At 33.5% G+C, this 27,030-nt stretch overlaps 1 protein-coding gene across 1 annotated transcript; it reads left to right on the top strand.

The window, feature by feature from the left end:
- The first annotated feature begins 11,357 nt into the window (after window positions 1-11,357).
- On the top strand, window positions 11,358-14,418 carry LOC110112963 (pentatricopeptide repeat-containing protein At3g63370, chloroplastic). The gene has a single exon (XM_020845369.2). It carries the CDS (start codon window positions 11,447-11,449, stop codon window positions 14,258-14,260), a length of 2,814 nt encoding a protein of 937 aa, XP_020701028.1. The 5' UTR covers window positions 11,358-11,446; the 3' UTR covers window positions 14,261-14,418.
- Window positions 14,419-27,030: the final 12,612 nt, after the last annotated feature.

Genomic DNA, 27,030 nt, shown 5'->3' with positions numbered 1-27,030 from the left:
TTAATAATCTTAACATCAATAACAATCTTTAAAGCTATAATTCTAATCTCTAGTTTTATTAATTTCTATAATTTTATCCTTGAAACTCTTTTTCATAATCACACCTACACCATTTTTGTATGATTTCTACCAATATACCTAAGTTTAATCCTAAACTATCAATCACCTTAGCATTTTCCCTAACCCACTTAGTTTCTTAAATACGTAGAATATTTATCTTGTTATGAATCACCATATCTTATAATTTCATTAATTTGCCAATAAGATTACCTATATTTGATGTTCTATCCTAATTCTAGTTTCATTAACTAGTTGCTTTGCCTATATTTTTCCATGATATGGTTATCCTTACCTTTTAAACACTACACCTAGGTGTCGAAGCTTTGTCCCTTGAACATTTTTCATAGTATTCAAGTCATACAATACAAATGATTACGAGAAATGCTTTATCATTAACAAAATATAATAAAATGTTCATGTCATGATTATTCAATTAATTTTATGATGGTTATGATCAACTACCTAATGAAACCCTCAAATTTTCTCAATTAGGATATCCATTAACAACACTATTAATACCCATAAGTACATATGGAGAGAAAAATAATCTATAGTATATACGGAAAAAATCTATTAGCTTCAAAATATCAAGGATATAAAAGAGATTGGACCACTTTAAGAGAAGAAAAATATGTCATCATTATGGGTTCAATGAAAGGAAAACTCATGCATGTTTTTTTGTCTATGATACTTCATGGAAAGAAGTATTTTACCACCTCAAAAGATAAAAAATGGCTTGCACATATGTGTGAGTATATATATATATATATATATAACAAGATAGAAAATCTTATATTATTTAATATTTATGATTTTCAATGCATATCTAGGAATTTCTCCGTAGGAGTGATGTAATTCTGTAATGGTGGTGATATAGCATTGAGGTATCTATTTTGAATGTCTAAAATATCCAATTAGGAGTGTTGCGGCACTACAAAAGTTGTGATGCGGCACTAGGTTAAATGTTTTTTTAAAATATCTAAATCAGTTATAAAAAAGGAGTTAAGCGGTCTTCACACAAATTGTCCATAAGACTAGTTAGAAAAATTACCATTACCTATCTTTGATTTCAATAGTTTTTCTATTTGAATGATTCTTATATTTTAATTTGGTCAATACTTATAAATATTACGATACTTAGATATTTAGCATACCTTTTCCTTGTAGCTTTTAGTATGTTGTAAAGTTGTTCATTCTGCATATATTGACATGATTGTATTCAATTTTCATCATGTGTTTCTATAATTTGAGGCATGTTTTTTCAAATTTGAGGAAGATAAATATGTTAAGAAAATGATAATTGATTATGTAATTTGATCTAAATATAATAAATTACATGCATATATGACAAGATTTGTTTGACGTGACATGCACAATAAATATGACCCATATTCTCTCAACTTGCACACCGATTATGATTCATATATTGAGATTATAAGTATGTAAAAATAAGCATATTGCATTATCTCATTAACACCTTTATACTAATTTACACGTAATTTCACATGTACAAAAAATTGATACAATGAGTTTGATCTTGAGTTTGAGGTCAAACATTTCTATGATATATATGCATACCTATCATGAATGTGTAACAACCCAAAATATTAAAAATATTTTAAAATGAAATCTTGAATTTTTATTTAAACTAGAGTGCTTTGGTAGCATAGTGGAGCAAGGCTTGAGAGCATAATGATGCAAGAAATTGTTGTTGCAACATTGAAGTCTTTGTTTTATAAAGATTTTGAATTTAAAATGTAGTGTATATACAGACATACATACATACATATATATATATATATATATATATATATATAAACCTAAGCACTAAAGCAACCTTAGCTCTTCCACCTACCCCATTTTGTTTAGCTTGCTCAATAGGGAAAGGGAGAATAGGAGGATGAGAAGAGGAGAGAGAAAAAAGAAAGGGGACTTTTGGAGCTTTTTTGTTAATCATTTTTGTTGGGAAAGTTGTTCTACTCATAGTAAGTAACCTTTCCTCTACACCTATTTTTAATGATTCACAGTTCAAAGTATTTTCTCTCTCGTAAAAGTGATATAAAGCTTATATCTCCCATTTAAGTGAACTTTCACTACATAGCTTTTGGTATGTGATAAATATTGTCTGTATGAGCCTTTTAACTGGAATTTTCTTAATTTTACAAGGTAAAACAAAAGTTATAGATTAATACCTAATTTTTATTTAAGCATTTAATGTTATAATTCATGCTTGAAAGAGAAATTGATACAACAAATATACGAGTGGCATGGCACAAGTGTCTAGTGCGCCATGGTGCCAGAGTCCATTTTTTATATTTTTCTATAAATAGTCCATTTGTAATATTAGTAGGGGATTTCATTCACTTAGTTAATTTCAATCTTCATAGTGTTTCTCTGTAATTTCCTTAGGAGTGAGAATTAAAGGAATTCAGGAAGCACTAGATCCACTTCATAAGAGTGTTTGGTTAGAGTTTATGGAAGCAATTCTATATGTTCAAGGAGGAGTGTAGAAGAGATCATTGAACCAATCCAGTGATATCTTTTATTTTGTAATTTCTTTCTTTTTGTGTAATTAATTAAAATGAATTTGCTTCACTTGTTCTTCATATCTAGTTAAATTCTCCAGTTTTGGAATGATGGTGTAAATAGAATGTGGAGTATTAATGAATTTTCTTTATCAATAATTTAATCATATTTTTAATATAACGTGTCTTCATTAAATGTACATAGTATTCATATGTGTAGTTAATATCAAGTGTAATGCAGAACCTATAAATAGGAAAGCATACAAAACCAATTATATTAAATTGGTATGATGTAAGCATAGACACAGTGCTTGACATATACCAGATTTTTAGAGATGAATTATAATGAGAGTTTTTTAACAACACACGCTTTACTTACTCTTTTAAGATTTTTATAGAGTGATAAACTATGAGAGTTTAGAGTGATATTGGGGTCGAAAGATTTAATCTTTCCTTTGTTTCTTCTCGCTCGATTGAGCGGTTGATGATGCATATGCTTTAAATAACATCGATATAAAAGAGAATTATTAAGAAACATATTATATTTATATTCCATCAATCCAAAATATTTTATCATAATAATGTTTCATTTAATATTTTTATTTTAAATTAAGTGATGGAATCTCTACCAAAAGTTATTTTTGTTTAGTAGGATAATTATTATAATTGTAGTAGACAATACTAGTATTTATAAGTAATCATTCTTTCTCGTGGGATCGATATTCTACTATATCACTATATTTCTTGATTATATACATATACTCTCATATATTAAGTGAGATTTTATAATTTTTAAATCAAAGAAAACATAAGAATTACTTAGGGAATGATAGAGCCCTAAATTATTTTCATAATTCTTTAGGTTACTCAACCACCACAGTTCTTTGATTTAAACGCCACAGTGCTAGGCCATTATGAACTCATTAAATATATTTTAATTTCATTAAGCTGATCATGTTAACAGAGTAATCGTCCAAATAGTAGAGAGAAGGAGAGAGATTTGGATAGGGAAAATCATGTTTGAAGGCGCTTCGAGTCAATTTTAGCTGTCAACCAAGTTGAAAAAGTTATTCGGATCAAAGTAGGCCAAATTATGCCTATCAGTTTTTAAAAATAAATTTTTTTTTGAAATTTTAATTAAATTTATATTTCTTTAGCAAAAATTATATATAACATTGTACTGGTAAAACTTTCTTAATAAATAATAATTTATTAGATTGCATTTAAGTTCTTTTAAATATTCATCAAAATTCTTAATAAAAGAGAAGAATTCGAAATTTTAAATTTATTTATGTGGCTTATTGAGCTATTATAGCTCACTGTGGTTTCCTTATGATTATCAGTATCTATGAAAGGGAAGGAGACTATTGTTTAGAAGTTCATGATCAGATATGAGATTATAGGTACTTATTTATTTTGATTTTTGTACGATCATGGCTAGTTTCTCTTTAATTATGTAAATTCTATATGAAGCCATAAATTGTACTGTAGATATATTTTGATGAAATAAAAGAAATCTTGTGGCTAAGTTTATTTTTAATATTTAGACATTTTAGTAGTTATGTAGATAATAGTTTTATTTAAAATAAAATTGGAAAAAAAATTGAAATATTTTAAAGCTAAATCTTAGAAATAGCAAGTCACATCTTAGTATGATGGGATCTATTCTTATTAGGTTAGGGTGTGACAAGTACTAATGGTATCCGAGCAATAGTTTTGGAATTGGATCGTAAGAGAGACTTATAGGAAATTGATATGAATGTCTTATAGGGTTGTTTTAGTATACTTGGGTGTTCATTATTATTTGTAGCATATGCATATATGTTCAATTGCATAATATATATGAGTTTGGATCCATCAAACCCAAATATAATAGATAGGCAGAGTGGTAGTTAGGCAGTTCTTATATGTAGTACAACTTTGATAGTTGGTTCTAATTCAGTTTCACAGTTTGCTACTCTGATAGCCCATATGATGGGTGAGGCCTAGAGTAGGGTTTTTGCAGGGAAATCTGATGAGGTGGACAGAACTTTATAGATGTTTTTGTGATTGAAGCCTCTGAGGTTTGAGGGTACCATTGAGCTTAGAGCAGCAGATAACTAGTTGACGAGATTGGAGAAGATATTTGACAGGATACAGTTTCCTCTTGAGAGGAATGTACACTTAGAAATTTTTTTATTAGATGATGATGTAGAGCACTAGTGGATGGGAATATGAGGAGAAATTTTAGGGGACATTGAATTATCTTATTATCTGGGAGGAGTTCCCATATGTGTTTTGAGCCATGTTTATACCACCTTCTATATGAGATCTAATGCATAAGACTTTTTTGAGACTGGTTTAGTGGAGCATGATAGTTATGTAGTATATATGAGGCAAAGTTTATTGGTTTGGCTAGATATGGCTTACAAATGGTTAGCACACACATGGAGAAGTGCTATAAGTTTTTGAGAGGACTTCATGATAGTTTGAGATAGGCACTAGTAACATTTTACATCTCTGATTTCCTAAGGTTGTGGAGAGAGCTCATCTGATAGAGAACAATCTCATAGTTACTTAGTAGTGATGGACAGCTAGTCAGAAGAGGTACATCCAAATTTAAGTCCAAGATACATTGAACCATTTGAAGTGGTCGAAAGGATTGAGAAATTTGCCTACAGGTTATAGTTTCTAGATCATATGTAATAAATTCATAATGTGTCCATGTCTCACTTCTACAAAAATGGATACCTAATTCTGGAAATAGAATATCTATAAAAAAATTAAGGTACATCCAAATTTGAGCTACAGAGAAGTACCAAAAAGGACTCTATCCTATGATATAACAAAGCTTAGGAGTAAATAAATTCCTATTGTTAAAGTTCAGTGGAAGAACAAGACTGAGAGATGCTACTTGGAAAAAATAGTCTAAGATGAGGTAGTTGTATCTTAGAATATCACTTTGGAGTGCACCGACGCTTGTGTTCTAGCGCAGCGGCATTGTAATCAGCCAAAGCGCCAAAAGTGGTTTAGAATGTCACTTTGGAGTGCACCAATGCTTGTGTTCAAGTACAGTGGCGTTGCAATCATCCAAAGCACCAAAAGTGCCTTTTGCAGTGCTTTGCTCTCGAGTTTGTGAGCACTATAGTGCTCCAATTTGAGCGCCAAAACACTAGCCCATTACAAACTTATTACATATATTTTAATTCCATTAATTTGATCATTTTAACCAAGCAGCTGGCCGAATAGCAGAGAGAAAGAAAGATTTTGAGAGGGAAAATGGTATTTTGAGACTCTTCAGGTCATTTTTAGTCGTTAGCTCAATTGGAAAAGTTGTATGGATCGAGATAGGTCATATTATGCTTATCTTAGTTTTCGAAAATACAAATTTTTAATTTTTTTTTATTAAAGTTATGTTTTTTTAGCAAAAAATACTTATAAGTTTGCACTAGGTTGAGTTTTACTGTATAACATTTTATATATTATAGAGATTATGATTATAAATATTTTGAATTTGTTTTAGAAATTTCATATGGTGTATTTTGGAATTTGGTTGATTTTAATTGAATAGAAAAAATTTTGAACACTGAAAAATAATATTATAGTGTAATGAATGTCTTAAAATAGTATTTTACATAATTTTTTATAATTTGATTATATTTTGAGATTATGAAAATTGCATATTGTTATAAAATATTATGCAATTTTGACATGTGCTAAATAACGTGATGAAATATATATTTATATGATTGAAAAATATGGGAGACATAAAGGGCTATAATTCTTTGATATTCTATCTGTGTTATGGATTATTCTAGTGCCTATAAGTCATGTTCTAATGGCTTTAAAGCCTTATTTTGGTGACTATTAGCCTTGTTCTGATGTCTACTAGCATGTTCTGATTCTATATGCTCAAAGGAGAGACATAAAGGGTTAGAATCCTTTAAGATTCTTTCTGGGATCGAGATATATGATATGAACTACTTTGTGATATAAATTGTGCTATAATATTTCTATTCAGTATGTTTATATTTTTAGTATTATTATTTAAAAAATTAGATAACTGCTATGCTTTTACTACCTTTCTCAATACAAATAAAGATTTATTATATTTCATTTAATTGCTTTAAATATTTAACAAAATATTTAATAAAAGAAAAGAGTTTGAAAATTTAAATCAGTTTGTGTGGCCTACTGAGTTGTTATATCTTACGAAGATTTTCTTATGATTTTTGTGATCTGATAAAGGGAAGGAGATTATTGATTAACAGTTCATAATCAGATCTAAGGTTATAGATACTTATCTATTTTGATTTTTGTGCAAATATTGCAAATTTATTTTTTTATTCTAAAGCTAATATATATAACCATATACTATAATATATATACATTTTAATGAAATAAAATAAATCTTATGAATGAGTTTATTTTTAGTATTTAGGCATTTTAATAGCTCCGTAGTATGGATTTTTATTTAAAATAAAATTAGAAGAAAATTTGAAACATTTCAAAATTAGATATTGGGAATAACTTATCATAGCTAAACACGATGGGATATATTCTGATTGGGTTGGGGTGTGATAGGCTTTAAGTAAGGAGACTGAAGAGGATAAACATTTATAAATGTTCCACAAGTTGAAGCCCCCATTGTTCAAGGGTGCTTTTAAGCCTCAAGAAATAGAAGATTCGTTACTAAAAATAGAAAAGATATTTGATAATATATAGTGTCCTTAAAAAAAAAGTACCACTAATAGTCTTTCTATTTGAAGGAGAAGCTAAGAGATGGTGGAGTGGATAACATATACAAATTTCAAGGAAAGAATAATACAAAGATTACTTGGGCAGAGTTTTTGTTTGTCTTTAGAGACTTGTTTGTTACTCCATGAGTGCGATAGTAGATCCATGAGGCTTTAATAAGATTACAACATGGGAACAGAATAATGATACATCATGAGGTGGAGTTTACTACATTGATCACGTATGCATTTCAATTGATAAGTATTGCTAAGAAAAAAATCTATAGATTTTTTACAGGATTAAAGTATAAGTTCTCGCATCTGTTAGTTCCACTGAGGATTTAGGATTTCTCAGAGATAGTTGAGAGAGCATGGCATATAGAAAATGATTTGGCTATTCCTCGACTCAGATAGGACAGGAGTAAAAAGAGAGCAGGTGAAGAGATATTTAGAGGGAAATGTGGTAATAAGAGAAGAATATTTACTGATTTTAGGAGAAAACACTGATATATAGAATATTCACATTCCTCACTTTATGGTTTTATATATTTTTTAGGAAGGCGTTAGGATCCAGTGTAGTGAGAACAAATTTGAGATTCATATTTTTTTATTTCTATATTTTCTTTAATTTTATTCTTTTGTAGTTAAAGCAAAGAGATAGACTGATGAATGAATGGATTGAACTCTTGGCTATTGCATATAAATTTTGAGGAATGAATACAGTTATATATTTTGATGTATATAATTTTTAATTACTTTACTCAATTAATTTATATTAGTAGATTCATATAAGTTCTAGTCGGCTACTAAAGAGATTAAATTATAAATTTTTTCCAAAATTAGATTCTGGAGCATTATAATATAAATGAAGTTAAAAGAAATTTTTAGTTTCAAAGTAGTACAAAGAATTAAATCATATCAAAGAAATAATAAAAATATAAATAATATCTATAGGGATGAGTTCTATAATACCCCCATAAAAAAATTTATAGATGCAATTGGGCTCTACTTATACTACAGGAATAATGAGAATAAGGAGGATCTATATATGATATTTATCTATTTAGAGAAAACATATGTTAATATTCCAAGAGAAGTGCTATGGAGGGTTCTTAAGAAGAAAGGAGTTAATAATGCTTATATTTAAATCATTATTGATATGTATGTAGGAGCTATTACTTGTGTTCAAATACATGGTGGTTTGATCAAGTATTTTCCTATTTCGGTTGGATTATATCAAGGATCAGCAAGAAGTCCATATCTTTTTTGCTTTACTCATAGATGTTCTCACTAGACATTTGTGAGAGGATTTACCTTGGTGTATGCTTTTTACTGATGATATTCTTCATGTTGATAAGACTAGAAAGGGAGTTGAAGGAAAACATGAATTATGGAGGTCAACTATAAAGTTTATAAGGTTTTCGCTTCAATAGATCTATAACTGAATATATGATGTGTACTTTTAGTTGTAATAGACCTTGTGAGGGGATTATGGCATTGGGTGATCAAGACATTAATAAGAGTTGACTTGGTCAAATTGACCAAGTCGAACCCCAAGACCCTCTCCAATGGGTTGAGAGAGTCGAGTCGAGTCTGTTGGGCCTAGACTTGTACCCTGGGTCAACCCGGTTGACCAAGTCAACCAGGGTTGACCACCTTGCCCCTTTAGGCCCCAAATCAAATCTATGCGTTTATTTTATTTAAATGCAACATATGGATAAGCTTTTGTTCTTTTAGAGCATGATTAAGTCCTTCAAAGTATAAAAATCTATTTGGATGTATAACAGATTGTTTATGCCTCCAACATGTAGGGTACGTTTACTTCAACGTGCAAATGACTATCCAAGAAGAGAGATATTGGATGTATAACAGATTGTTGCCGGGTCGAAAAGGATTGACAGTTGAATTTATAGAGGGAGTTGAAACTTTCATTCAAGTTGCATCTCAACTGCCTTCCTTTCAGTTTGATAAAATGTTTAGATGTCCGTGTTCGAAGCATAAAAATCTAGCATTCCTAAAGCCCGATGATGTGAAGCTTGATTTATATCGTAGGGGATTTCTTCCAAACTATTGGATTTGGACATCACATGGCGAGTACGAGCCACATAGAGATGCTCATGCCGGTTCATCTACAGCTTATGAAACATTTGATGAAGATCAAATGAGTAGACCCTATGAAGACCTTATTTTTGATGTAGCAGGTCATAATTACCGGCGGTCTAACGACGCCGTCCAGCGGTCTACGAACCAGACGACGCCAGTTTTAAACCGCCGGAAAACCGCCGGTAACGTGACCGGCGGCCTAACCGCCGGCAAACCGACGGTTAAAATTCTGGTGGTTACCGGCGGTATTCGTCGCCGTAAAATCGCCGCAAAAATAAACCGCCGGTAACACGCCGTCGGAAATGGTTTCCTACGCCATTTTTTCCGACGGTTTATAAACCGCCGTTAGACCGCCGGTAACATTAAAAACCGCCGGTAAATCTAGACTAACCGCCTGAAAAAACTGTCGGTTTTCAGCGTTTTTCCTGTAGTGTTAATGCAATCCAAATTAAGGTTTAGTATAAGAATAGAATATGACAACTTGGGTCTCCATATTGAGCTCCACTTGATTCATACTTGGGTATTCATCACCTTGGATCATACCATATGTCTATATGGATTTAGACATTAAAAATACATAGCCAAAACATAAGGGTACGTAAATCATGTTTAACTTTCTATTCATGCCATCTTCTACTAAAACTTAATCTTCCTTCATCCATTCATTATGGGGAAGACTATAGAACTCTTTAAAGGATTTTTAAACTTGATGTCAGAGGAAGGACACTTATTCTTCATCTGGGAAAATTGATTTGCACATAGTTCTGAGAGATGGAATGCGCAAAAAAGGAAACTCTGCGAAGATGGCCCTAATCCATATTTGTGGATTCTTAGCATGCTAATGTATATCGAAGAGTTAAATCATGTCATTTAGTCATGAATGATGTGAAAACGTATCCTAGCGGTAGTATTTAATACCAATACTCTTTAGATTTCATTAAAGAGAAAAAGAATATAAAAATTATATGTTCACTTGAATTCACTTGGGTCGAGTCTAAGGCTATCTGGCTAACTAGGTGGTGTCAACATTTAAAACTTGTTAGAATTAGCTCACTAAAGCCATCCACCAGCATACTCGGCACACAAACCGACTATACAAAATAGCTGAGGTTTATACGGCCTAATCACCCATTTACTCAGCCCATGGAATAACAAGGAAAGATCATTCAAGACACTTAAGATAACCTACTTGTTGAAACCCAACTAGCCTAGGTGAAGTTGTTTTGCAACTTCATGTCCATGATCTCAATATTTAAAAATCACTAATGCATGCCCAATGTAAGGGATAGGGGATCCTAAATCTTCATTTTGTGTAAAACTTTTATTAGGCCACCAAACATAATTTATTCATTTTTTTAATATAACAATATACCTTGGCCTCCACATATAAATAAGGGGTTAGAGAGTAAATAAGGGAATACGAAATTATTCTGAAGTTGTATAAATTTTAATAATAAAAAATATTAAACACCTCTCTATTTTTTTTTTTTTTTTGGATTTATATTCATTCTATAAAATTTCTATCTATTCACATATCTAATTCATAAATCTTTATATTATTTAGACACTCAAAATTTTAAATCACATCAAAAGTATCACTAATAATAATTTAATTAAAATAGAACACAATTTTCATATAGATTTTTTGATGTAATTTAGACTTTAAAGTGATAGATAAATAAATATTAAATATATATGTTTTTTTTTTTGTGATATGCATATAATCCTCGTCTATTTTTTCTTAAGGTGTTATGTGTACCAACAATTTGAAAAGAATATGCTTAGGTTTGTGGCGGAAAATAGTTTTTTTTTTTCTTTTTTAACTGTACTCTGAATGGTTCTTCACTTCTCCTGGATGCATTCTAAGCCTTTGAGCCGTTACATTTACAAACTTCTGTTTCTTGTGTTCTCATTCTGAATTTGAAGGAACTATCATTTTATTAAAATCGCAGTGGCTGTGGCTCCTGCGCCCTCTTCTTTCTCCTTTCTATTTGTACATGCATTCTCTCCAACTTTTCCACGGCCAAAAATCACTCATTTTTAATGGCCCTCTCTTTTCTACTTCCCCCTTCTATCTCCCTTAAAACTCCTCCCTTAGTTTTCTCCGTCCCTCGTCAAAAGCCAGAAACTAATACTTCCCTCAAAGAACTCTGCAAGCAAGGAAATCTCAAAGAAGCATTTTTCTCCCTGGTCAACCCATCAAACCATCTTTCCCAAGAAGCCTATTCATTGATTCTAGAACTCTGCGCCTCGCAGAACGTAGCTGCCCAAGGGCAGCAGATCCATGCTCGCATTCTGAAAACTTATTCAAATTCTTTTGATGGGTTTCTGCATACAAAGTTGTTATTTATGTATGGAAAATGTGGGTGTCTCAATGCAGCACAGCAGTTGTTTGATGAATTGCCTCAGAGAACAATCTTTGCTTGGAATGCGCTTATTTGGGCGTATGCCTCTAATGGAAAACCTGAATCAGCTATTCAGCTTTACTGGAATATGCGGATGTTGGGTGAAATGCCAGATGGGTGTACCTTTGCTTCTGTTCTTAAGGCTTGTGGCTTTGTTGAAGACTTTCACAGTGGGATTGAGATTCATAGTTTCGCTATTAGATGCGGTCTTACTAGTCTAGGTTTTGTTGCAAATGCACTTGTTTCCATGTATGCAAAGTGTGGGCAACTTGATCTAGCAAGAAAGTTCTTCGAGTGGATGCCGGAGAAAGGTGATGTTGTGCTGTGGAATTCTATTATCTCTGGTTGTGTGCAAGCTGCAAATTATTTTGATGCCATTTACCTGTTTAGAGAAATGCATAGGTTTGGTTTGAGCATGAACACTTATACTGCCGTTAGTGTCCTTCAAGCCTGCACAGAATTGTCCCTGCTGAAATTGGGTAGGGAGGTTCATTGCTCACTTTTGAAAAACAATAGGAGTTTTGAACTTTATGAAGGAAATGCTCTGGTTGTTATGTATACAAGGAGTGGTTGTATTCCCAATGCTGTTCGATTGTTTAATGAGATGAATGAGAAGGATAATGTGTCATGGAATTCATTACTATCTGGATATGCTCAGAATTGTTTATATAGGAAAGCTGTTGAAATTTTTTATCAGATGCTTCAAATGGGTTTTCAACCTGATCAAGTTTCTCTCGTAACTGTAGCTTCTGCTTTGGGGCAGTTAGGGAACTTGTTGAATGGAAAAGAGATTCATGGTTATGCGATAAAAAGAGGTTTCGATTCCAATTTGCAAATGGGAAATACTCTCATAAACATGTATGCGAAATTCAGCCTTGTAAACTATTCCAAATTTGTGTTTCATGGAATTCTTAATAAGGATGTCATATCATGGACGACCATGATTGCATGCTTTGCTCAGCATTCCTACTACTTGGAGGCAGTTGAATTGTTCCGACAAGCGCTGAAAGAAGAAATTAAAGCTGATCCAATGATAATCGGCAGTATCTTACTTGCTTGTAGCAGTTTAGTTTGTCTTTCTCTCTTGAAGCAGATTCATGGCTATACTATCAGGCACATGTTGCTTGATCTTGTACTTGAGAACACATTTATAGATGCTTATGGAGAATGCGGAGAGGTTCGTCAGGCTCTGCAAATCTTTAGTATGATAAAGACTAAGGATGTGGTGTCTTGGACTAGCATGATGACTTGCTATGTACATAATAGGCTCTTCAACGATGCTTTAAGTTTGTGTGTAGAGATGACGAAAGCCAATATAGAGCCTGATGTGGTTGCACTCTTCAGTATCCTTTCTGCCATAGCAGGCATGGCATCCTTGATGAAAGGAAAAGAAGTTCATGGTTTCATGATGAGAAGATGCCTAGGAATAGATGGATCTGTCAGTAGTTTGCTCGTGGATATGTATGCTCAATGTGGTAGTATAGATGAATCTTTCAAAGTTTTTGATGGTGTTAAATATAAAGATTTGGTTCTATGGACAAGTATCATTGATGCTTGTGGTATGCATGGTCGAGGAAGGGATGCTATTGATTTGTTTGACAAAATGGAGACCCTGGGAATAGTACCTGATCATATTGCCTTCTTAGCTCTTCTCTATGCATGCAGTCATTCCAGACTAATTATGGAAGGAAAATTATTTTTTGATAAAATGATCAATGAGCACAAGTTGAAACCATGGCCAGAGCATTATGCTTGCATTGTTGATCTTCTTGGTAGAGCAGGGAAAGTGGAGGAGGCATATGAGTTCATTAGAAAGATGCCAACTAAACCAACTGCGCCAGTGTGGTGTGCCCTCCTCGGGGCTTGCCGTGTCCACTCAAACTATGAATTTGGTGAACTTGCAGCTAAGAAGCTTCTTGAATTGGAGCCAGAAAATCCAGGAAACCTTGTGCTTATTTCAAATTCCTTAGCTGCAATGGGAAAATGGCAAGATGTCCGGGAATTGAGATCGAAGATGAAGCAAAAAGGATTGAAGAAGGACCCAGCATGTAGTTGGATTGAAGTGGGAAGCAAGGTTCATTCATTTGTTGCAAGGGATAAATGTCATGAAGATTCATCAAAAGTCTACGCCAAGTTGGCTGAGATAACCCAAAGTTTGGAGAAGGAAGCAGGTTATGTCGCAGATACAAGGTTTGTTTTGCATGACGTTGGGGAGGAGGAGAAAATAAAGATGCTTTATGCACACAGTGAGAGGCTAGCAATTGCATTTGGTTTAATTCATATTCCTCCTGGATCAACTATCAGGATCACCAAAAACCTTAGAGTTTGTGGCGATTGTCATGAGTATACTAAGTTGTTGTCAAAGGTGTTTAGACGGGATATTACTGTGAGGGATACCAATCGGTTTCATCATTTCAAAGATGGTTCGTGTTCTTGTGGAGATCTCTGGTGAATAGGTAAATGATGTAAGATCATCAGGTTTCTGCTTCTTGGGATCTTTGACGTGATTCTCCCATCATAATCAAGTTTTTGCTCAGTCATTGAAGTGGACGTCCGCAATGAAGTAAGAATTGATAATCAAAGGACTAGCCAGCATCTAACCCCAAAAACAATCAGCTTGGCTTTGAATTGTCTACCAAGCCAGAGGTACAGCCATCAGGATGAGGAAAAGTTGTCATCGCATCACTTAAACTCTATTTAAGGTTCATTTAGGACAGCTTTTTTATTGCTTCTTAAAACAACTTTTTAGTATAAAATTTTTAATATTTGTTCTAAAAAATTATTTTAAGAAGCAGTAAAAAAGCTGTCCCAAATGAAGTCTTAGTTGGGGAAATTCACATAGCTAGAAAATTCTCCATCCAACCATCAGTAAAGTGAATTTAACATTCATAGCATCACCAAGGGGATGTCTTGTGAATGGATGTAGAGGAGACAGTTTTTCAACCTTCATTTGCTAAGGTATTATGTCATTAAGGCTCCTCTTGATTCCACACACTAAATAAATCACATTAATTTGTAGGCTGGATTATCAAATTTGAGATCATGCAATGTGCTTGGACTTGAATGATTTCCCGTTTTTACAATTATATGCTTTCTTTTCTGCTAGCTTTACCCTTTTTTTCATCTTTTATTCAATTTTCAGAATAGCATAATCTTACTTTTTCTGGATTATCTTATATAAAAAGGTTTAAGTATAGAGTCACAGTACTACTCTGAGATTGTTCCCAAGAATTACTACTCTTTGTTCTTTAACCAACAGCCTACTAAGGACTTTGAACCCAACTCTTTAAAGATTATATGGATACCAAATTAGCTATTTTGATGATGCTTTAGTTGGTGGTTCTTTAAGTATTATATGTGGTAACATAGCTACTCTTTTTTTTTTTTTTTTTTAGTATCATAGCTACTCTTAAGATCGAATATGATTGAATGATCTCTGTATATTTTAAAACTTATTTGAAACGTGAGAAATTTTGCAAGCTCATAATTGATAATGGAGTTGTATGAATATAATGTTTAATGCCAAATTTATTCAAGATGGACAAATTTGATGAAGATCTTCTTGTTAATTCTCTTTACAAGATTTACTTCAAATATCAATCTAATCACATTTTCTTTATTTTATTAGTTGATTTAATTTATTTTAATTTGTTATCTATGTAATAAAAAATATACTACTGCAGATGGTCATAGGAAAAATATTTATTGTATTTCCTTGCTTTAGATTCATTCACATTGGTTGGCAAAATTTCAATTCAGGTTAAATTTCAATATAATTTGTTATTTAGAGGGTTGTGAGTGTAGAATGTAGAGTGTAGAGTGTAAGTTTTATTTCTTAGGTTTTTATAAAATTCTACTCATCGATAAAAGTATGGGAACCAAAAATTTTTATGTAGAAAATCTAAGAATGGAAAAATTTTTATGGCCTACCCAATTTGCAGTAATCTATTATTACAATGAAAGATACAAGAATATATATATATATATATATATATATAAATAAAAGATACAAGAATCATATCTTCTTAATAATTGAAGAAGATGGATTTATGCGATGTTGAGAATAATTGTTTGATTATTGTTATAGAGAGTACATAAATTTGGTGTCTACAAGAGGATAATTTAAGCCCAACAACATGGTGATGATAGTTGGAATAAATAATATAGTTCTTTATGTCATTTAGCTCTCAAATCCCTATTCTCTTGTTGAAAATGATGCCATATTTATAGCCCTTTTGAGATGGGGCATTTTGATGATTTTGGCAAAATGAAAAATACGCAATTCAACAATACAAATTTATCCCCTTAATCATAGATTGTTTGTCTAACATTTAAATGCTTTAGTGATGTTAGAGTCAAATAATCTTAAGCTTAATAGATTTTTCTTATTAAGCCGCTCCATTTGACTATAAGTACATAAGATTTAGAGAGCATTTCTATTATACATTCATTTAAATCCAACTTCAAATTATTCTGAATTTTATTTTGAAAGTTTTTAAATCAAATATTACCTCGAGATTCATGCTAATTAATTTACCTCCTTATTTTCATAAGTTGAAGTTTGTGTCATCCAAAAATATATTTAAAATCTTAAGAAAACTTATTAGCATAATGTTATAATTTTGAAAAAATTACAAGATGCAGTCGCTCCTGCAATGACAATGTGAACCACCTTTCAAGCATATGAACCAAGTAAAATATTTTTAATTATAATTTTGGGTTTTCTTAAAATCAATGTGTCAATGGAGTAAATAATATTATAAATTTTTGCCCCAAATTGTTCAAATCTACTTGCATTTTATTATAGAAGCTTTGTTAGGCTCTAAAAGAGTTATAATTGATTCTGAAATATCACAAAATGGTCTCTAAGATCTAAAAAATGTTAGAAAAGGCTTCTTCTGGCACAAAAATCAACCCCAAACAGAGCTAAAGCCAGTGAGTTCGGCTAGGTTGGCCACTGTTTGTGCCATTTTGTGTCAAATGGTGTGGCGCCTCAATAGAGTTGCCTCGTTGTTTTTAATATTTCCACTATCTCTCTCGTTTTTTTTTAATTCAATATTTTTTTTGGAAATTATATTTTTGTAACTTTCACTCCCTCTCTTTAGGTATAAATTCCTTCTCATTGTAGAGGCAATTTGCTTTTCCCCTATTTCAAGCTCCATTTGTTTCTCTTAAGAGTCTTTTTATTGTCTTATATATGCCATATAAAACCTAAAATTTTCTTTTGGGAGCGCCACAGCATAAGGGTTAGCAACACTATGGAATTGAGCTCTATCTAATTTTAAAAATTTAAGGGGAATAATGTCGTGATGGATTGGGGCATTGTGACACCGTGCTCTTAGTTAATAGCTAGCACTACGGTGTTGTTGTGCTAAATGTCATAGTACTAGGTCAATATTTTATAAAAATATCAAATTTCACTTCTTTTTTCTAATTTTTTCCAAACACCCCTTAGGCTATCAGCTTAGAGAGAGAGAGAGAGAGATTTTATAAAGTGAAAGTTAAGTTTTAGTGACTTTGATTCTTTTTTTTTTTCATACCAGATCATAAACTTATCCAGATCGAGGTATGTTATATTCTTCTTATCTTAGTTTTTAATATTAAAAGAATGATAATTTTTATTTTAATTAAAATTATAAACTTGTAATGTAAAAAATAGGGATAACTTCACATTCATTAAACTTTTACCATATAACTTTTTGTATGTTATAGATACATATATTCGAGATATTTTAGTATTTTGTAAGAAATTTTAACCTGATAGAATTGAAAGTGCACTATTTTTAGCAAGCTGAAAATATATTTATTATCTCAAAAAAAATATTGTTGTAGTACATTTAAGGTTTTAAAATGAAAATTTGGACAATTCTTGATAATTTGGTGAATTTTAGAGAACATGAAATTTCTGCGCATTTTATTAAATATTTTGGTTACCAATTTAGCGTAATGTAATATTCCATGTTATGAAGATTTTCATTTATTCCAATTGAAGTGCCATTATACATGTGTTTATTTGCTTGCAATGTACGATTTCTGAGAAATTTTGATGTTAGGAGGAAGTTTTATTGTGCTGGAACCATAAGGAGTCATAAGGGCATGAATTTATGAATTTCTAATATCCTTAAAATTTCAGAGATATAAGGCTTGTATTCTAATATGCTAGCATAAGGAGTTACAATGACCTGAATTCTGATATCTATTTTTATTTGGAGATATAAATGCTTAAGGGAAATCTGTTAAGTTTTATTGTAATACAAAAAGTGCTTGTTTATTTACATTATGAAGGAGAGACTATTTAATTTCTATTATATGTTAGTACTTTTCCAATTAATTGAATCTTTTGCTTGCAATTTTTTCTATTCAGTGCATATAAATGTAGATTTCAAGCATTATAAATATAGATCAGTGGGTGTGACCTGCTGAGCTATGTTGGCTCACATATATTATGCATTTTGTTTCTGGTTTGGGCAAGGATAAGGAGTCAATTGAGTAGTTGAGATTGTATGTTATAATAGTATAATTTTATATATATATATATATATATATATACTAAGTATTGAGCTAATTTTAATCTTGTCAAAATATATATATATATATTCTTTTGGTTCATTAATTTTGTACAATTATGATTATTTTCTAATCTGCTCTATCTCTTTTACATACATGCACTATATTGGAGATTATATATATATATATATATATATATATATATTTGAAAATGATGAAACGGAAAATTTTGTACTAGTATTTTATGTTTATTAATAGTTAAATAGTGGCTTTATTACCTACTGGTAATTAAAAAAAATTTGATAAGATCTCCAAATTTGATCTTGGGCTTGGTCTTCCACCATCCAACATGATTTGACCCATTTTGTCTATAGTTTATACGGGGTTGGATTGTGATAGTCCATTTTTAGTATCAGAATAATGGTTTTGGAGAACTTATTGTAAACAAAACTATAAAAAATTATTTTTAGTCAAGTGTGATAGTTTTGGGTAGTATTGGGCTTTCAAAATTATTTGTTTTTAATGTGTATGTTTCTATTTAGCTACGTCCATTCTGTATGATCATCTGTTGGATTAATAAGACCAAGATATAAATAATGGGTATAGTGGTTTTCATACAATGCTTTTATAGAGTACTTCTCTTGCTATTAGTTTTGATTCAATATCTTAGTTTTCCATTTAGAAGCAGAGTTAATGTGTTAGGCCTAGCACAGGAGTTCTTTTGATAGGTCTGATGATGTAGATAGACATTTACAGATATTTCTACCATTAAAGCCCCTAAGGTTTGAGGGTGTTGTTGAACCTAGAGAAGTAGAGGATTGAATTATGAGATTAGAGAAGGCTTTTGATATCTTTGTAGTGTTCTCCTAAGAGGAATATACCTCTAGTTGTGTTTTTATTAGGTGGGGAACTGATCATTGATGATTAAACCAACATAAGAAAAGGTTTCAAGAAAGGTTGAATTTTTTATCAATTGGGAGGAGTTTATAGATGTTCTTAGGTTGTTATTTGTAACTCCATATGTACGGAAACAGATGCAAATGATATTTTTAAGGGTCACTCAAGGGCGCAGGTATGTGATGTAGTACGTGGTAGAGTTACTGATCTAATCATTTATGCTCCGCAGTTAATGGACTCTTCGAAGGAGAAGTGTTATAGATTTTTTAGATGGTTTTAGGACAATATGAGGCATCTACTAATTTTTCTCTGTATTTTTTATTTGTTTAGGCTGGTGAAGAGTGCTCGTCTGATTAAGAATGATATGACAGTTACTCATCAATGATGGGCCACTAGTTAGAAAAGATTTGGTGGTGAGGTTGTGGTAGTGAATTTTTAGGAAAAAGTGTAAGTTTTGACTTTGAGATGCTAGGAGAGGTGAGTCTTCTGTATTTGTTCCTAACAGTGGTAAATTATTAGTTCTAAGGATTTAGTGAGTGGTGTACCAATGTGCCAAAATTATGGTAGGAGATATATGGGAAAGAATTATCAGATGACATGTTGGTTTTTTTATTGTGTTTAGACGAGATATCAAGTAGCTAAGTTCCCACAAGCAAGATTGGACAGACATGCTAAGCCTAGGGTTAAGTGCTCCGTAAGACAAGTAGGAAGACTGAGGACAATTCCACCTTATGTGTTTACTAAGGGATCTTCTAACATAGGTGGTGGTTCTGTGAAAGAAAGACTATCATGTAGTGGTCAGAGGGAGTCTAACAGTTTTATTGCTCAAGCTCTTATTCAAGCACATTTGTACAGTTTGACTCTAGTTGATGTCATAGATGCTCTTGATATGGTTATAGGCACAACTAATATTTTTTTTTATATACATTGCCACATTCTATTTAATTCGACAGCTAGTCACTCATTTATTTATGATAAGTATTTTAATTTGTTATGTTTACCTTCCATATTGTTATTTCATTATATTTTACTCTGCTCAAAGAAGATAGTATGATAACTAATCAGGTTTTCTTTTATAATATTGAAATATTTTACAAAAATTGAGGATCTGTTCTTATATTATTGTTTATCTCTGAGTTTGATGTTATTTTGGGTATAGATTGACTTACTCTAGATAGGGCCTAGATCGATTGTACAAGGATTGATGACTTATTTAATTAGCTTGTGGGATCTTCTATATTTTCTAATATCAATGTGAGGTTTGGGTATTATTAGTTGAGTGTGCAATAAGAAGTTATAGCAAAGACCACATTCAGTACTAGGTATAGACATTTTGAGTCTTAGTCTGCCTTTTGTGGTGATTAATATACTTGCGGTCTTTATGGATATGATGAATAGAATCATTAAGGTTTATTTGGATTTGTTCATCATAGTGTATATTAATGTTATTTTGTTTTATTCTATATTTGAAGAAGAGCATATAGCTCATCTAAGAATTGTTTCAAAAACTTTAAGGTAACATCAGCTGTATGCAAAAAACAAATAAGTATGAATTCTAAATGAAGAGTTTTTTAGAATACGTGGTGAGAAGTGTAGGTACTTTTATAGATCTCCAAAACATTTAGGCTATTGTTGATTGGCCGAAACCTACTATGGTATCTTAGGTATGTAACTTTTAAGGCATGAGCGATTACTATTGAAAGCTTGTAATCTATTTCTTTTCCAAACTTTTCTACCTATGATAAGATTGACTAAGAAATCTTTAGCATTCATCTAGATGTCTAAGTGTGAGGAGAGAATCTAGAAGCTAAAAAATTATTTAACATTTGCTCTAATTTTGACCATCCCATTAAGTATAGAGGGATTTTAGGTATTTAGTGATACCTTATTGAAAGGCCTCGGATGTGTTCTTGTAAAGGCTGTTATCCTTCCAGGATCGTCCGGGACTAAGTGGATCGTCCAGGACGATCGGTACAGATTGTGAAGAACTCTGCATGGTTTTTTCTGTACGAAATGGGTTCGTCCAGGGATGAAATTTTCTCGAGAGCATCGTCCAGGGACGAAGAAATTGGAATTTATTTTTGTTTGGACGATTTGAGTCCGGAGAAGATCGTCCCGGGACGATCGGAACATCGTCCGGGACGATCCTGCTTGATAAATATCTAAATGATCTCATTTTTGAAGAGAGAGAAAGCCCAGGAGAGAGAAAAATGAAGGGAAAAGAAGAAAAGAGGATTTTTAGGCGACTTCTGTCCTTCTTCGTCCGTCGCCGTAGTTGGAAAAGTTGACCGACTCGAGGTAAGGCACATTCCGCCTTTCTCAATTTTCAGAAATGTGGATTTTGATGACTTTTCTGTTACAGATTTTGTTTCTGTTAGCAAATTTCTGGTATTATTTTCTTTTGACAAAGGTTTTACCGCGTAACTTTTGGTATGTTTTTGAGATGATAATTATGCACGTTTTGAGTATATTCTAGAAGATTTTACCGGGTATTTTGAATTCTGCTGAGTTTTATTTGAATAATAATTTATCTGGATGTCTGATATTATTACTTCAGTACAGTAAAAGTCTTATAATGTTGTTGTGGATATTCTGTGATAATTTGATAAATTTTTGAATTTGTGAATTTTGTGTAAATTCCATATACTGTCGTTATGCCGCTGATTTTTCGTATGAATTCTAATTTTTCTGAATTGATTCATTAAATGAATTGAAGTGTTTGTATGCTATCAGAAGGGAGTTATAAGGGGCCAGGATCCTTTGAGATTCTGTAAGTATCAGGAAAATCTGATATGAGCTCTGAAATCTGAAAAAAAGTTTTCTTCCGAAATTCCGAATATCTGTTCTATTCTGGTGCTATAAGCAGAAAGGAAGACATAAGGGGCCATAATCTGTTGAGATTCTGTAAGTGTCAGGGAAGGGAGATATAAGGGGCCAGAATCCATCGAGATTCTGTAAGTGTCAGGGAAGGGAGGCATAAGGGGCCAAAATCCATGCGATTATGTAAGGGTCAGGAAATTTGATATCTGATATGTTATCTGAAATCTGATGTTTGATTTCTGATAATCTATTCTATGACTTATCTGATTTGTTTTATGAATTATCCGATATATGATTTTTTATTTATGTATGATTCTGGTTGAATCTGATATGAATTATCTGATTAGAATTATCTGATATGAATGTGATTGATTTCTGATTTCTATACGATTCTGGTTATTCCGTACGATTCTGTCAGCTCTGTGACTTGAAAGCTTTATGATATATATTCTGAACTATGATTTGACATGACTTCAGTTTTCTGTATCAGTTGCTTAATTTCTGTTGATCAAGTATCTGTTCTATGATTTTCGTACGGCTATTTTCTGATGTGGATTTCTGATGATTTTGATTGGTGAATGATGTCTTGCTGAGCTGTTAGCTCAACCTTATTTTCTATGTGGTTTTCAGGTTCTAGGAAAGGGAAGGAGGTCATGGATTAGCCGTTCTGTGTCTAATCTGAGATTAGGTATTTTGTACTTTTAATTTTTGTTAAGTCATGACTTTTCTGTTATGTTCTTTCTGTCTGTAGCCATGGACTGTATTGTATATAATTGCTTTGATGAAAGAAAAAGATAGATGAACTGTTCTATATTTAGATGTTTATAGTAGCTGTGTGTTTTCCTGTCTATATAATATTTGAAAGAAAGTTTTGAAGCAAATTTCAAAGCCAGATCCTGGATTTCAAGTTTAAGTTCCGTCGCGGCCTGATGCAAGCGGGATCCATCTCGATCGGGTTGGGTCGTGACAAACTTTAGTGGTATCAGAGCAATAATTTTGGAATTTGGATTGTAAGACAGAGCTATAGGAAGTGATCTGTAAGTCTGTCGGGGTAGTTCTGGTTTGTCTGGATTTTTATTCTGTTATTTTGTGCCTAATTTTCTGTGTGATTATGGATCTGCCAAACCCAGATATGACAGATGGGCAGAGTGCTAATTAGACAGCTCCGGTGAGTAGTATTGCCCCAGTGGTTGGTTCTGATACACTTTCTCAGTTTGCTACATTGGTTGCTCAGATGATGAGCGAGACTCAGAGTAGAGTCTCTACTATTCGATCTGAGGATGTAGATAGACATCTACAGATGTTTCTGAGATTGAAACCTCCGAGGTTTGAGGGTATTGTTGAGCCTAGAGCAGCTGAAGAGTGGCTGAGAAGGTTAGAGAAGACTTTTGACTGTATGCAGTGTCAGTCGGACAGGAAGGTACCGTTGGCAATTTTTCTGTTGGATGGTGAGGCTGAGCGCTGGTGGATGGGCCAGCAGGAGGAAAAGTTCTAAAGCTAAACTCTCTAATTTCTTGGGAAGAGATTTCTGAGGTATTTCAATCGTGGTTTATACCTCTTTCTGCAAGACAGCAGATGCAGGAGACTTTTCTGAGGCTAGTTCAGGGGAGCAGGACTGTGATGCAGTATGAGGCAAAGTTTACTGTTTTAGCCCGATATGCTCCCCAGTTGGTGAGTACTTCTGCTGAGAAGTGCTATAGATTTCTGAGGGGACTACGAGATAATCTGAGGCAGCCCCTGGTACCGTTTCATATTTTTAATTTCTTTGAGCTTGTGGAGAGAGCTCGTCTGATAGAGAACGATTTGATGGCTACTCAACAGCGGTGGACTGTGAGTAGGAAGAGGTTCGGGGGTGATGCTTTTAGCAGTGGTTCCTCTGGCAAGAGGAGATTTGTTTCTAGATACCCCAGGAGGAGTGGACAGTCGGGATCCACTACAGTTTCTGGTACTGCCGCTACCAGTGTGACCAGTTCAGGATCAGTCAGTGGGACACCTGTGTGCCAAACTTGTGGACGACGACATTTTGGCCAATGCTTCAGGACGACTGGTCAGTGCTTTAGATGTGGTCAGCCAGGACATCGGATTGTAGAGTATCCACAGGATGGATTTGATAGACGATCTGAGTTTCGATCTGATAGTAGACCTGTTGGTTCAGCAGGAAGACCGAGGACTGTTCCTCCACGTACTGTGACTGAAGGATCCTCTGGTAGAGGTGGTGGGTTGAGTTCTGTGGCACGGAGATCACCTACTGATAGTCAGCGGGAGTTTAGTGGTTCAATAACTCCAGCTCCAGTTCAGCCACGTGTGTACAGTTTGAGTCAGCAGGAAGCTCAAGATGCTCCAGATGTGGTGACATGTACAATTTATATTTTTGAACATCCTTGTCGTGTTTTGTTTGATTCTGGAGCCAGTCACTCATTTCTTTCCGAGTGCTGTTTTGATGCTTTGCATCTGGATTCTGTTTTGCTACCAATTTCTCTTTCCTTTATTTTGCCGGCTGGAAGCAATTTGATTGCCCGGAAGTTTTGTTTCTGTGAGCTTGATATTTTAGGCAAGAAATGGAAGTCGAGTTTGATTTTGTTGCCGATTTCTTCTTACGATGTGATTTTGGGTATGGATTGGCTTAGTCTGTATGAGGCTCAGATTGACTGTTTGAAAAAGCAAGTGAGCTTGCTTATGGATGGGGAGAGATGTGTATTTCAAGGATTGCGAGGTGTTCTATCCTGTTTGATTTCTATGTTGGAAGTCAGAAGAATATGGAAGAAGGGTTGTATGGTATTTTTTGCTTCTGTACGGGATATGAACCTAGATGTGGGTTCTGTTTCTGATATACTGGTTGTATGGGAGTTTTCTGATGTATTTCCTGAGGAGTTGGTTGGTTTGCCTCCGGATAGAGATGTTGAGTTCTGTATTGATATTTTTCCGGGTACAGCTCCAATATCCAAAGCTCCGTATAGGATTGCACCGAAAGAACTTTATGAGTTGAAAGTTCAGCTCCAGAAGTTGGTGGATAGAGGATTTATTCATCCTAGTGTTTCTCTTTGGGGAGCACCTGTACTATTTGTGAAGAAGAAGGACGAAACACTCCGTATGTGTGTTGATTACAGAGATTTGAATAAAGTCACGATCAAGAACAAGTATCCATTACCACGGATTGATGACTTATTTGACCAGCTTTCTAGTTCTTTTGTATTTTCATAGATTTATTTGAGATCTGGATACTATCAAGTGAAGGTGAAGGAAGCTGATGTGTTGAAGACAGCTTTTAGTATTCGGTACAGGCACTACGAGTTTTTGGTTATGCCTTTTGGGGTAACCAATGCACCAGCTGTTTTCATGGATCTGATGAACAGAGTGTTCAAGGAATATCTGGATCAGTTTGTGATCGTCTTCATCGACGACATTCTGGTGTATTCTGCTTCTTAGGAAGATCATGCTAGACACTTGAGTATTGTGTTGGATATTTTAAAGCAGCATCAGTTGTATGCTAAATTCTCCAAGTGTGAATTTTGGTTGAAGAGCAATGTCTTTTCTGGGGCATGTAGTGATCGGTGAAGGTATTTCTGTTGATCCCCAGAAGATTTAAGCTGTTGCAAATTGGCCAAGGCTTACTACGGTATTTGAGGTACGTAGTTTCTTAGGCATGGCTGGATATTATAGAAAGTTTGTGAAGGGATTTTCTCATATTTCTACGCCTCTGACGAGACTAACTCAGAAGTTAGTAGCTTTTGTTTGGCCACCGAAATATGAAGCCAGTTTTCAGAAGTTGAAGGATTGTTCAACAACTGCTCCTGTGTTAGCACTTCTGTCAGGTACGGAAGGATTTCAGGTGTTTAGTGATGCTTTACTGAAAGGTTTGGGCTGTGTTCTGATGCAGCATGGTAGGGTAATAGCCTATACTTCGAGACAATTGAAACCACATGAAAAGAATTACCATACCCATGATTTGGAATTGGTTGTAGCTATTTTTGCTTTGAAGATATGGCGTCACTATTTGTATGGCGTCAGATGTGAAATCTTTTCGGATCATAAGAGCTTGAAATATATTTTTCACTCAGAAGGATCTGAATTTAAGGCAAAGAAGATGGCTTGAGTTAATCAAGGACTACGACCTGACGATTCAGTATCAGCCTGGTAAGGCTAATGTGGTAGCAAATGCTTTGAGCAGGAAGTCTTCTGGATTATCAGGTATTCAGCTCACTTCTGATAGCTATCTAATACAAGATATGAAAAGATTACAGTTAGAGGTGATTTCCTCTACTGGTTTAGATTCTGTTATTTTGACTCAGATGAACATTCAATCTTCTTTGGAAGAAAGGATTCATGAAGCTCAGAAGTCAGACTCCGACTATTTGAAGTTGATTACTCATATTGAATCTGGTAAGAAACTTGAACTACAAGTTTCTGATTCTGGTGTTATTTTCTGCAAGAATAGACTGTGGATTCTTATGTTTGGAGATTTGAGGAAAGAGATTCTGTACGAATCTCACCATTCAGGCTATACGATACATCCGGGAAGTGGTAAGATGTACGGATATATGAAAAGTTTGTTCTGGTGGCTTGGAATGAAAAAGGATGTAACAGATTTTGTTGCGAAATGCGAAGCCTGTCAGTTAGTGAAGGCAGAGCATCAGCGACCAGGAGGACTTTTGCAATCGTTGCCTATCCCTGAGTGGAAGTGGGAGGAGGTAACGATGGACTTTGCTATGGGTTTCCCTTGATCAAAGAAAGGGTATGATGCCATCTGGGTGATTGTGGATCGATTGATGAAGTCTGCACACTTTCTTCCGATCAGGCAGACGAATTCGGTGGAGAAGTTGACACAAATATATGTGAAGGAATTTATTAGATTACATGGCATGCATAAAGTAATTGTATCTGATCGAGATGGACGGTTTACTTCCAGACTTTGGAAGGATATTCAACAAGGATTGGGTACAAAGTTGCATTTCAGTACGGCTTTTCATCCATAGACTAATGGACAGTCCGAGAGGAATA

Source organism: Dendrobium catenatum, unplaced genomic scaffold (genome assembly GCF_001605985.2).
Source record: "Dendrobium catenatum unplaced genomic scaffold, ASM160598v2 fragScaff_scaffold_1557, whole genome shotgun sequence".
NCBI classification, from domain to species: Eukaryota; Viridiplantae; Streptophyta; class Magnoliopsida; order Asparagales; family Orchidaceae; genus Dendrobium; species Dendrobium catenatum.
This window is presented reverse-complemented; position numbering and strand designations above follow the sequence as displayed.